Source organism: Somniosus microcephalus, chromosome 13 (genome assembly GCF_052327205.1).
Source record: "Somniosus microcephalus isolate GS21.2 chromosome 13, FLI_Smic_1.0, whole genome shotgun sequence".
In the NCBI taxonomy this organism is placed as follows: domain Eukaryota; kingdom Metazoa; phylum Chordata; class Chondrichthyes; order Squaliformes; family Somniosidae; genus Somniosus; species Somniosus microcephalus.
Window position 1 is genome coordinate 35,344,624 of NC_140999.1, and position 13,898 is coordinate 35,358,521.

The 13,898-nt window shown below is 45.4% G+C and overlaps 1 protein-coding gene across 1 annotated transcript in view; it reads left to right on the forward strand.

Annotated features, from left to right (window-relative positions):
• Positions 1-262: 262 nt before the first annotated feature.
• Positions 263-13,898, forward strand: part of myo1f (myosin IF) — a 214,742-nt gene continuing 201,106 nt past the window's right edge. Inside the window, exon 1 of the mRNA XM_086004739.1 lies at positions 263-504. Coding sequence (XP_085860865.1) covers positions 502-504 — 3 coding nt within the window. The 5' untranslated portion in view covers positions 263-501. The remainder of the gene's footprint in view (positions 505-13,898) is intronic.

Genomic DNA, 13,898 nt, shown 5'->3' on the forward strand with positions numbered 1-13,898 from the left:
ACAGAATGTGTGAGCTTGCTGCTCACTGTGTATAAAAGAATGCACCTTTCAGAATTTCGCACTGCTATTTAAACTTGAAAAGCTCCCCAAAAAATCAATGGGGGTGTGTTTATGTCCTTGAAAATGACGCCTTGTATTTTATATATAGTACAATATATCCGCTTATGTGTTAGTCTGTCATTAGTATCTGCTCCATTTTTTTCAGTATCCAGTAGTTCTTTTGAAAGTGGCCCTTTATTAAAGACTAGCGGTTTGAGCAGAATTACCGTATTAACTGCATACATCAAAAGGAGGAAGTAGCAGAGGAACAGCCGCACTGCAGCTGACTACAAAATAACCGGCCCGTTAGCAGGACACACCGGTACAAGAAGTGATGGCATTGCTTGTTTGAAAATAAAATGCTCATTTAAACAAACCTAAAACGCGGATCGTGGAAAACTTCCAAATTAGGAGATTACAATACGGTAACCACAGGGGAAGTGGATCAATTACTACTGCAAAATGGTGAGTGTCTGTTGCATGCTTTGCTTCTTTTATTTCCCCCATCCACCGTTCTGTTTAAGTTGTTCGCAGCCAGCCCTGTATTCTGATCGCTGGGCACTATCCATCTCTTGTCAGGAGCGGTCGTCAAACTGCCACTGGGGGTTGCAGTAGAATCCGACAAATTCCCAGATTGAAACTGATTGAAATTGTGTTACTCGGGGCAGGTTGATTTCCGCGACTGTGGAGTTTCCTGTCGCCCAATAGGTCTCTGCTACTTCAAAAAGATTGTCAGTTTAACTTTCTGACAGTAAATGCTCCAGTCAGTGTTCTGACAGTTCTAAACAGTAGATCTTGTTGTTCGCCAACTTTTACTTAAATTCAATTGTGTGTTCGTTTTTGCAGCTTGTACTAGTTATGTGTAAAAATGTAATTTGGACTACAAAAGGGTTTACAGTCCCCCTGCAACATATATTTCAGTTGTAGATCACATTACTTAAACTCCAAGTGGATATTATGTTTCTTTTTTTAAAACAAATCAGGAACAGGAAAATGGGAGAAAATAGGAACTAGACACCCATCGAAGTGTTAAGTTCATGTCTCTTTTTTGAAAGTAGTCATAAAGAAGCCCATTTACACCAGCACTGTGAGCACCTTTCTGTTCTTGCTGGATATCTCTACTGCTGCCAGGGTTTTTGGCATGTAACCCTCCAAATACCACTGTTTCAATTCTGGCCTATGTAATGGTTTTTTATTAATAAACATTTTTGACAGGGTCACAGGTACAGTAGAGGGGTAGGACTTGTAGTTCCCTGTAATGGTGGACCAACGCTCTGCATGTCTGTCTGGCATTCCTCTGTCTGTTATTTTAAATAATGTTTATTTCACAACAACAACTTGTATTTATATAGCGCCTTTAACATAGTAAAACGTCCCAAAGTGCTTCACAGGAGTGTTATAAGATGAAAAATTGACACCAAGCCACATAAGAAGAAATTAGGGCAGGTGACCAAAAGCTTAGTCAAAGAGGTAGGTTGTAAGGAGCGTCTTAAAGGAGGAAGGAGAGGTAGAGAGGCGGAGAAGTTTAGGGAAGGAATTCCAGAGCTTAGGGCCTAGGCAGCTGAAGGCACGGCCACCAATGGTTGAGCGATTATAATCAGGGGTGCTCAAGAGGGCAGAATTTAAGGGGCGCAGATATTTTAGCTGTGGGTGGGGGCTGAAGGAGATGACAGAGATAGGGAGGGGCGAGGCCATGGAGGGATTTGAAAACAAGGATGAGAATTTTTAAATCGAGGTGTTGCTTAACTGGGAGCCAATGGAGGTCAGCGAGCACAGGGGTGATGGGTGAACGGGACTTGGTGCGAGTTAAGGCACAGGCCATCGAGTTTTGGATGACCTCAAGTTTATGTAGGGTAGAATGTGGGAGGCCAGCCAGGAGTGCATTGGAATAGTCAAGTCTAGAGGTAACAAAGGCATGGATGAGGGTTTCAGCAGCAGATGAGCTGAGGCAGGGGCGGAGATGGGCAATGTTACGGAGGTGGAAATAGGCGGTCTTAGTTATGGCACGGATATGTGGTCAGAAGCTCATTTCAGGGTCAAATATGACACCAAGGTTGCGAACAGTCTGGTTCAGCCTCAGACAGATGCTAGGGAGAGGGATGGAGTCAGTGGCTAGGGAACGGAGTTTGTGGCAGGGCCCGAAGACAATGGCTTCGGTCTTCCCAATATTTAATTGGAGAAAATTTCTGCTCACCCAGAACTGGATGTCGGACAAGCAGTTAATTTAGAGACAGTGGAGTGGTTGAGAGAAGTGGTAGTGAGGTAGAGCTGGGTGTTGTCAGCGTACATGTGGAAACTGACGCTGTGTTTTTGGATGATGTCACCAAAAGGCAGCATATAGATGAGAAATAGGAGGGGGCCAAGGATAGATCCTTGGGGGACCCCAGACGTAACAATGCGAGAGTGGGAAGAGAAGCCATTGCAGGTGATTTTCTGCCTAAGATTAGATAGATAAGACTGGAACCAGGTGTGTGCAGTCCCACCCAGCTGGATGACGGTGGAGAGGCATTGGAGGAGGATGGAGGATGGTCAACCGTGTCAAAGGCTGCAGACAAGTAAAGAAGGACGAGCAGGGATAGTTTACCTTTGTCACAGTCACAAAGGATGTCATTTGTGACTTTGATGAGAGCCGCTTCGGTACTGTGGCAAGGGCAGAAACCTGATTGGAGAGATTCAAACATGGAGTTGCGGGAAAGATGGGCACGGATTTGGGAGGCGACAACACGTTCAAGGACTTTGGAGAGGAAAGGGAGGTTGGAGATGGGGCGGTAGTTTGCAAGAACGGTGGGGTCAAGGGTTGTTTTTTTGAGAAGGGGGTGATGACGGCAGTTTTGAGGGAGAGGGGGAACAGTACCTGAGGGGAGCGAACCATTAACAATGTCATCTAACATGGGAGCCGGAAAAGGAAGTTGGGTGGTCAGCAATTTAGTGGGAATAGGGTCGAGGGAGCAGGAAGTGGGTCTCGTGGACAAGATGAGCGCGGAGACTTCATGAGGGGAGACCGGAGAGAAACTGGAGAAAGATGCAAGTTCAGGGCAAGGGCAGGGGGAAATCTTAGAGGGAGTTTGGCCCAGTGGGCTAGAGGAAGGAAGGGAAGTGGCAGAGGCAGCTGATCAGATGGTCTCAATCTTAGAGACAAAGAAGCCCATGATTAGGATCCTGCGGGCACGCTGGGCAGGAAGGTTGGTGAGGGAGTAGGATGGGACAGTTGGGGTTACTACTCGTGAGGAGGCAGTGACAAGTGCCACGGTGGGCCCTTCGGAGGATGCCAAGAGAGGCACAGAGGGAAGCTGTAGGCTTATCTAAGAGGGAGTCAAGCCTGGGATGGTGGCAGGAGAGTCGGCAGGTCAATGAGTAATGAAGGGTTGGGTTACTGCGCTATCACCAACGGTAATTCTGAGCCTGTGTTTTAATACTTTACAATCCGAAAATGTTTGTTTTGCACAGTAAGTACAAAAAATATGGGTTAAAGCTCAGGTGTGGCACTTCCCTCGAAGTTGGTTCCAATGTTTTGTTTTGATGATATTGCCTCAGTTTCGTTCCACTTGATGCTGCTTAATCTAAAAATTGTTCACTGAAAATAGTTAAATAGTTAAATCCAGGTGATCCCACTTCTGCCTCTGGGCTACCATGGGATTTTGTTTTGTCAGTGTAGAATGCGCTGCTAATTGGGATTATAATGCGTGTTGTAAACGCTTTCATTTCATAAATTAGTTGGGTTCCAAATTAGAAGTGCAGGACCCTGTAAAAGAAGAATTTGCAATTAGGCAGCACTTTTCACATCCTCAGGACGCCCCAACACGCTTCACAGCCAATGAATTACTTTTGAAGTGTAGTCACTGTTGTAATGTAGGCAAACGTAACAACCAATTTGCACACAGCAAGCTCCCACAACCTAGCAATGATCTAAATGACCAGTTAATCCAGTCTGGTGGTGTTGGTTGAAGAATAAATGTGAGCCAGATACTAGGAGAATAGCATATGGGATCATTTATATCCATGTGAACAGGGCCTCTGTTTAGAATCTCATCCAAAAGATGGCACCTCTGACAGTGCAGCGCTCCCTCAGTACTGCACTGAAGTGTCAGCCTAGATTATGTACTCAAGTCCTGGGCTGGAGCTTGAACACACAACCTTCTGACTCGGAGTGTTACCATTGAACCAAGCTGGCACAGTAAAGTAGCGCTGATGTCTTTACAGCTACTTTTATTTTTGTACCGGTGGATCTCCCATGGCTATCAAAGTTAGGATAAAGTGAATTTCCCTCGGAGTATATTACTGTAGGTATAAGTAAGAGGACGTCGGCCTCTGAAACTCCATCTAGTGGTAGCAGTGTGCAGCTTTGGGTATGACTATGGGCTCGATTTTCATTGGGCCGTGGAGTCGGGATTGGAGGCGTGCGGGGGGTTAAATTCCCGAAATCGGGGGTCCCGACCCCATCCCGCCCCCAACCCACCTCCATGCCAGTTTCAAAGGAGGCGGGTACCCACCCTGCACTGGGATCCGCCTACCCGAGGCGGGAAGGGATTAGTGCCAATTAACTGCCTGTTAACAGGTAGTTAACAGGCAGTTTTTAGCCTAATCCCGATTTTTAAGCTTGAACTGTGATATTCCCGACGGCTCCAAACCACGCCAAGTTGGAGGAGTCGGGCCGTTGGGTTGAAGGGCTTGGAGGGCTCGAGGTGTCGGTGTTCAGGTGAGTGATGTGTGCATGAGTGCAAAGGTAAGTGTGTTTGGTGTGTCTAAAGTGATTAAAGAAGTTTTACATATCTTTTCTTACCTTTTCAGCCTTCCTTCCTTTAGGTTCAGGGAGTCCCTCACCTCACCGGCACAGAAAGCAGAATGGCTGCGAACTGTCAAAAGTGACAGCCTGCAGCGTTCTGTGCAGGAGAGATTTCTAACTGAGTCTGTGGAGAAGGACTCATGTTAGAAGTAAAACTGTTAATGTTTGACAGCTTCAAACAGCTGTGAAACACTGATATTGCATCTGTCAAAACGTCTTGACAGATGAAATTTCAGTCTGTGCGTCACCTGTAGCCGGGTGGCCCTTAATTGGCCTGCTGAGCCCGCTGGGCGGGCTCAACAAGGTCAATCAAGTTAAAATCTCGTGGATTGACCGCATCTTGATGGAGGCGGGACTACAACCCCGAAAGTTGTAGTCCCGCCTCCAACCCGACTCCTGAATGAAAACCCAGCCCTATGTGTCACAGAATGGTGACGCCCATTAAGAAGTGTATAACATACATAGCAACTTTAATATAAAGTAGATTTGAAATCTCTCAGGATAAATTATGTCCTGAAAAACAGAGTACACCGGTATGCTCCAATGTGCACTAAAGAGAATGCCAAATATTAAAATTCATAGGGCCATATTTTCCTCAGTTTCACACCCTAAGTGCACCTAATTTTGGGGTGCAAAAACCCATGATAAATAAACGCTGGGTCTGCACCCGGCCACCATTGCGTTGGAAGACCATAATAGAGAATACTCTAGGCATCCTGAAGCAACACCTCTGGTGTTCAGGTAGGCCATAGAAACATAGAAACATAGAAGATAGGAGCAGGAGTAGGCCATTCGGCCCCTCGAGCCTGCTCCGCCATTCAATGAGATCATGGCTGATCATCCAAACTCAGTATCCTGTCCCTGCCTTCCCCCATATCCCTTGATCCCTTTAGCCTTAAGAAATATATCTAACTCCTTCTTGAATATATTTAATGAATTGGCCTCAACTGCCTTCTGTGGCAGATAATTTCACAGGTTCACCACTCTCTGGGTGAAGAAATTCCTCCTCATCTCTGTCCTAAATGGCTTCCCCCTTATCCTTAAACTGTGACCCCTGGTTCTGGACTCCCCCGCCATCAGGAACATCCTTCCTGCATCTAGTCTGTCTAGTCCTGTTAGAATTTTATAAGTTTCAATGAGATCCCCTCTCATTCTTCTAAACTCCAGCGAATATATGCCCAATCAACCCAATCTCTCCTCATACGTCATTCCTGCCATCGCAGGTATCAGTCTGGTGAATCTTCGCTGCACTCCCTCCATGACAAGAACATCCTTCCTCAGATAAGGTGACCAAAACTGCACACAATACTCAAGGTGTGGTCTCACCAAGGCCCTGTACAACAGCATCAAGACATCCTTGTTCCTGTACTCGAACCCTCTCGCTACGAAGGCCAACATACCATTTGCCTTCTTAACCGTCTGCTGCACCTGCGTGCTTACCTTCAGCGACTGGTGCACAAGGACACCCAGGTCTCGTTGCAATTCCCCATCTCCCAATCTATTGCCGTTCAGATAATAATCTGCCTTCCTGTTTTTGCCACCAAAGCCGATAACCTCGCATTTATCCACATTATATTGCATCTGCCCAATTGCCCAATCACTCAACCTGTCCAAATCATACTGGAGTTTCTCGGCATCCTCCTCACAGCACACACGCCCACCCAGCTTTGTGTCGTCTGCAAACTTGGAGATATTACATCTAGTTCCCTCATCTAGATCATTAATATATATTGTGAATAGCTGGGGTCCTAGGACTGATCCCTGCGGTACTCCACTAGTTACTGCCTGCCACTCGGAAAAAGACCCGGTTATTCCAACTCTTTGCTTCCTGTCTGCCAACCAGTTCTCTATCCAAGACAGTACCTTGCCCCCAATCCCATGTGCCTTAACTTTACACGCTAATCTCTTATGCAGGACCTTATCGAAAGCCTTCTGAAAGTCCAAATGCACCACACCCACTGGTTCTCCCTTATCTATTCTACCAGTTACATCCTCAAAAAATTCCAGTAGATTAGTCAAGCACGATTTACCTTTTGTAAATCCATGTTGACTTTGTCCGATCCTGTCACTGTTTTCCAAGTGCTCTGCTATTACATCTTTTATAATGAACTCTAGCATTTTCCCCACTACCGATGTCAGGCTTACCGGTCTATAATTCCCCGTTTTCTCTCTACCACCTTTTTTGAATAGTGGGGTAACATTAGCTACCCTCCAATCCATGGGAACTGTTCCAGAATCTATAGAATTTGGAAGATGACCAGCAATGCATCTACTAATTCTAGGGCCACTTCCTTAAGTACCCTAGGATGTAGATTATCAGGCCCTGGGGATTTATCGGCCTTTAATCCCCTCAATTTCCCTAACACCATTTCCCTACAAATATTGATTTCATTCAGTTCCTCCCTCTCATTAGACCTTATGTTCCCTGACATCTCTGGGAGGTTATTTGTGTCCTCCTTTGTGAAGACAGAACCAAAGTATGTATTTAATTGGTGTGCCATTTCTTTGTTCCCCATTATAAATTCCCCTGATTCTGACTGCAAGGGACCTACGCTTGACTTCACCAATCTTTTTCTCTTCACATATCTATAGAAGCTTTTACAGTCAGTTTTTATGTTCCCTGCAAGCTTACTCTCATACTCTATTTCCCCCCTCTTAATTAATCCCTTTGTCCTCCTTTGCTGAATCCTAAACTGCTCGCAATCCTCAGGTTTACTGCTTTTTCTGGCCAATTTATATGTCCTCTCCTTGGATCTTATGCTATCCCTAATTTCCCTTGTTAGCCACGGTTGAGTCACCTTTTTTGTTTTATTTTTATGCCAAACAGGGATGAACAAATTCTGTAGTTCATCCATGCGATCTTTAAATGTTTGCCATTGCCTATCCACCGTCAACCCTTTGAGTAACATTCCCCAATCAATCCTACCCAACTCGCGCCTCATACCATCGTAGTTTCCTTTATTTAAATTCAGGACCCTAGTCTCTGAGTCAACTACTTCACTCTCCATCTTAATGAAGAATTCTATCATATTATGATCGCTCCACCCCAAGGGGCCTCGCACAACAAGATTACTAATTATTCCTTTCTCATTACATAATACCCAGTCTAAGATGGCCTGATCTCTAGTTGGTTCCTCGACATATTGGTCCAGGAAACCATCCCGTATACACTCCAGGAATTCCTCCTCCACAGTATTGTTACTAATTTGGTTAGCCCAATCTATATGTAGATTAAAGTCACCCATGATAACTGCTGTGCCCTTATTGCACGCATCTCTAATTTCCCGTTTAATGCCATGGAGGTGTTGCTGCGGTATAAACCTGCCAAAGTCTCCTGCATCATTGTTGCTTGCTGCATCCTGCATACTATTGTGAAAGGAAACGGCATCTATACTGAGGGGCTACACCAGGAGACTGGAGATCAGATACTTGATGCCAATGAACAGGCAGTAGAGGAGATAGCCCCACAGTGACTGCTAGAGCAACTTGTGAGGTCATCATCGCAGAAACCTCTGTCTGGGTTAAACATAGTACCCTTGTCTCACATCCCCACAGCAACCTCATCACCTTACCCTTCAATACATGAAGCAAACCATGCAGAACTTGCAGATCCATACTACTGTCCCAGAATCACCTTGCTTCTTCTCTGCTGTCTTTTCAACAGTTCCCTGAAAAATGCAACAGTCGACACTCGATAACTGTGTTTCCTAAAGCCATCATTGTGCATATATTCAATGTGCTGCTGTGCCTAGTGCCTGCTACCTTCCTAACAGTGAACGCTGTGTTCAGATACCTAGTCTCATGCTTTTCTGTGAAGGCTATGCAGCAAGAGCCTGGGTTGTGGCTGGCAGCGGAGTCTCCAAAAGAGGAACCTAGGATCAAGGATGCTCTTGATCTCAGTCAGCCTGACTCCCTGAGGGACATCCTTCAGTTTGTGGCACTTTCACCGACAGGGTTCAGTCTGGCCCAGCCTGATTTCTGGCTCCTGGAAAGTCCTGAGGTGGGGGTAAGACTGCAGTGTTAGTTTCCCCATCATGAGAAACAGAAACCTCATCCATCAGTAGTTCTGTCCAGGTGCTGCAGGAAGCCCCATGTCACTGTGCCTGCTGATCCATTGCAGCAGTAACATTGCTGAACCTGCTTTCAATAGCCCTCCCCATTCAGCCAAGCTGATTAGATTAGCCTGTCTAAGATGAAGTCACATTCCAGCCATGGGGTTTTAGGGCAACAGTCTGAGAATTCTGGTGAGGTGCTTTGGACTGTTCCTCAGAGAAGCCAACTGATTCTTCTTGGGCCATACCTGCAAAGACAGAAAGAGGCAACTGCTAGGAAAAGGAACTCTGTAACACTTTGTTTAGAGCTGCCCTGGACAAACATCTTGCATATTGCATCAGCTTCTGTGTCAGTGCTTCTGGGCATAACAAGGAGGGTTATAGTGCGGATTTCGTACAAACCCTGCACAGGGACATATTCTCCTGCATACCCATATCCAGCCTCTTTGCAGGATATCCTGCCTCTGTATCTTCAAGGCCTTCTCTTAAAATATCAACATCCTGGGGGTCACCATTGACCAGAAACTTATCTGGACCAGCCACATAAATACTGTGGCAACAAGAGCAGTTCAGGGACTGGCTTTTCTGCGGCAAGTGTCTCACCTCCTGACTCCACAAAGCCTTTCCACTATCTACAAGGCACAAGTAAGGAGTGTGATGGAATACTCTCCACTTGCCTGGATGATTGCAGCTCCAACAACACTCAAGAAGCTCGACACCACCCAGGACAAAGCAGCCCGCTTGATTGGCACCGCATCCACCACCTTAAACATTCACTCACTCCACCACCGGCGTACCGTGGCTGCAGTGTGTACCATCTACAATATGCACTGCAGCAACTCGCCAAGGCTTCTTTGGCAGCACCTCCTAAACCCATGACCTCTTCCACCTAGAAGGACAAGGGCAGCATGCATATGGGAACACCACCACCTCCAAGTTCCCCTCCAAGTCACACACCATCCCGACTTGGATGTATATCGCCGATCCTTCATCGTCGCTGGGTCAAAATCCTGGAACTCCCTCCCTAACAGCACTGTGGGAGTACCTTCAACATACAGACTGCAGCGGTTCAAGAAGGTGGCTCACAACCACATTCCCAAGGGCAATTAGGGATGGGCAATAAATGCTGGCTTTGCCAGCAACGCCTACATCCCATGAACGAATTTTTTTTAAAGTGTCAGCTCATATATTGCCGCAGGCCTGCTCCTGAGGTCCACTCCCTTCTATTGTGAGTAGACCTTTCCTGCAAATGAATAAGCTTTGTAAGCACTGTACCCTATGTGTAATGGTAAATGCTAGCAGAATTGCGTGGCCAGATTTGAGCAGCATCTCAGATGAGAAGGATGCCAGCAGAATATTGTTTTCCTGCATGTGCTGAAGGAAGGGGGTAGGAAAGGGATTTGGTGGAAGGGACACAGATGAGGTCATGGTTAGCTAAGAGTTGATGAGACTTATTTAACGAGGATGAGGTACTGCAACATGTTTCTGTTACTTTGTACAGATCAGAAATAAAGGGTGTCCATGCAGCTGCCTACCTTGCCCCACCTGATGATATCACTGACTTTCTTCAGCACTGCAGCCACATCCTGTGCAAATGCAGCCAGTCTAGAAGTAGCCAATGAAAATTACCAGTGCTCATTGAAGCAGTCACAGGCCTTTAAGGACTGGAGAAGCGCAGCAATTTCCTAGGGTGGGTGGTCATGTGCCCAATGGCAGTGCACCACACAGTATTAATGGTTATTGGAACTCAATCCAGATCGATGTCAATGCCTGATAAAATGTCATGATACACAAAAGGGACAGAAATGGGAATTGTATCAGAAACATTTAATAGTTGAGATCACACAATAAGGTAGGTTTTCTGTGTTCTCAACAGTGGTGAGGTACCTCGCCCAATGCCAACCTGTATCAGAAGATTGTGGACATGCATGCAGTTTTCTAATATGTGCTAACAATGGATGAGGTACCTCACCATGAATAAAAACTTTAAAAATCTACCCTTATATATGAACTTCATAGTGAGATTGGGTGTTGAAAATAAGTAGCTGACAATGTAGATCCATCTATGTGTTAAGTTCTTGTACACATTTGAGGTTCATTTGCCAGGAGAGACTCTGCATCAGGGTCAATTTCTGATCCACAGTCATTTTCCATTCTAAGGATAGTAAATAGCAGGCCAGTCAACATCTGTAAAAAGAAAAGATCGGTTCTGATCTTTCAGTGTCTAACCCTTCATCAGAACTGTTGTGACCTGGTACTTATTGCTCGTATTTTCTATTTTTGTTTCAGATTTGCAGTTGTTCTTTTATTATATCTCATTATAATAACGTTGGACAACCTTGTAATCCACAAATAAGCTCCTTTCATCAAATCAGTGTTGGAAGACATTTTTGGAATGTTCTTCACTGCTTGGGACTATATAAAATTAATAGATTGCACAAGGAGTTGCACTGATCAAACGCTTGTGTGTAACTAACTAATGTTATTGAACTCAAAGAAGACTACATTTGGACCCCGCTCTGCCAATTGAAAGTCCCAAAATGGAAAGTTTGCAGAATTGACTTGAAAGCAGTGGCTTTCCATCCTGCAGCATGTTAAGAGATCAGAACCAATACTCATATTAAGCACTGAATACAGGCTGCACATTGCAAATTGCTGCTCTACACTCTGCAGCTGAAGCAGTATAAATGTAGGGAAACCTTAATTTCAATGAATTTAAAGCAAAGTCCACATCAAGTGATACTTTTGAACATGTTTATTTTATTCAGTTGCAGTCATGGCCATTTAGTAAGCCATGGCTCAGTTGCAACCACAAGAATCAGCAATAATTTTATAGTTTCCAGTTCTAAACAAACCATAGTAAATATATCAAAATTTCATGCAATTGAAATTCTGACCCAACAAAAAAGAGGAGACAAAATTTTATCAGTGATTTTATCAGAAAGTCTTCATGGAGTCCTGCAGCATTCAATAAGCCCATTGCTTTCGATGAAAAAATAAACTCTTTTTATGAAGAGAAACAGTAAGAACAGCACGGGGAAGCCAGGCTGATTTGGCTGCATTGGGATTGTCTGACACCCTCCTGCAGGTACCCACAGCACCATCTCAGCAGACCCAGATGGTCTTATCTGAACCTCTGAAATCGCCATTCCTTGGGAAGGCCGTGCTTCCCTCGCAAGACAACAGAGTTGTGCCAGTTACTTCTCCCGGACCTGGAGTCCACCTGAACCAGAGCTAATTGTACTGCCAGTGGCAGTAAAAATAACTGTAGTCCTGACCTTCTATGCCTCTGCTTCCTTGCAGGCAGCATTAGGGGGCATGTCATCCAATCAGCATCATGCCACTACATCAAGCAAATAACTTGTTCGGGCAGCCCAGTTCATCTCCGTTCCTATGGACCTTCCATATCAAGGTGAAAGGGTTGTTCATTTTTACAGGCTGGCTGCATTTCCCTAGCTCCAAGTGACCATCAATGGAACCCACTTTGCCACACATGCCGCCTTCGGGAGCACAATCAACCTGATCAACAGAAAAGGGTATAATTTCCTAAATGTGCAGCTGGTGTGCCTTGTCGTAAATGTGGATGCACGCCATCAGTGGAGCTGCTACAATCCTTTGTTTTAAGGCAGTTAACAATCCCTCTGATCTTCACAGGTCAAAGGTATGACCAATCAGTGACCAAGGTCACCCTCTGCAACAGTGGCTGATGATATTGGATTACATAGAAACATAGAAGATAGGAGCAGGAGTAGGCCATTCGGCCCCTCGAGCCTGCTCCGCCATTCAATGCGATCATGGCTGATCATCCAAGTTCAGTACCCGGTCCCTGCTTTCTCCCCATACCCCTTGATCCCTTTAGCCTTAAGAAATATATCCAACTCCTTCTTGAATATATTTAATGTAGATCCTAAGGCCCACGATACAACGGAGGCTGATACTGCCACCAGGAATGTAATTGGGCAGACCATAGTGATGCTGTAGGTACACTCCAGGTGCCTGGGTAGAACTGGAGAAGTATTCCATTGACTGTCATGCTAGGGTCTCTCGCACCATTGTGGTGTGCTGTATGCAGCACAATTTTGTCATCTGCAAAGGACTGCTGATTAAATGTCCAAGGGATGAAGAGGAAGCTGACCAGGGTGAGCAGGCAGCCGAGGCATTGATTGAGGGAAGAGGATGTACAGGTGGACACTTTGAGAGCTGCTGCACCGATGTGGCCGCAGCTCATAAAGGACATGTTTAACTAAATAAAATCCTATCCTCTTGCGTAATCAATCCTGTCATTATGGTCCCTTTTTGGCAACTGCATCATCTCATTCATATATTCACGTGTAGCTCTCCTCCACAATTACGGTATGGGAAACATTCAGATCTGCTTTCTCTCAGGCATTCACCTGCCTTGCCACAAATCAATCTGCACATATAACTCCAGTATTAGCAGGTCTTCAAATGGACCATTTGTACTGTCTTTGCTTGGTACCTACAATTGTGTCCCATTTTACTCTTAGCCTCCTCATTTTCTTCAGTGCTCTGAGTAGCAGGAGGTTTTGAGGTGGTTGTTTGTTGCATTCCAGTAGGAGCCCTGGGGAACTGAGGTAAACATAGAAACATAGAAGATAGGAGCAGGAGTAGGCCATTCGGCCCTTCGAGCCTGCTCCGCCATTCAATGTGATCATGGCTGATCATCCAAATTCAGTACCCTGTCCCTGCCTTTTCCCCATATCCCTTGATCCCTTCAGCCTCAAGAAACATATCCAACTCTTTCTTGAATATATTTAATGAACTGGCCTCCACCGCCCTCTGTGGCAGAGAATTCCACAGGTTCACCACTGTCTGGGTGAAGAAATTCCTCCTCATTTCAGTCCTAAATGGCTTACCCCTTATCCTTAGACTACAACCCCTGGTTCTGGACTCCCCGGCCATCAGAAACATCCTTCCTGCATCTAGTCTGTCCAGACCTGACAGAATTTTATAGGTTTCGATGAGATCCCCTCTCAATCTTCTAAACTCCAGTGAGTATAAGC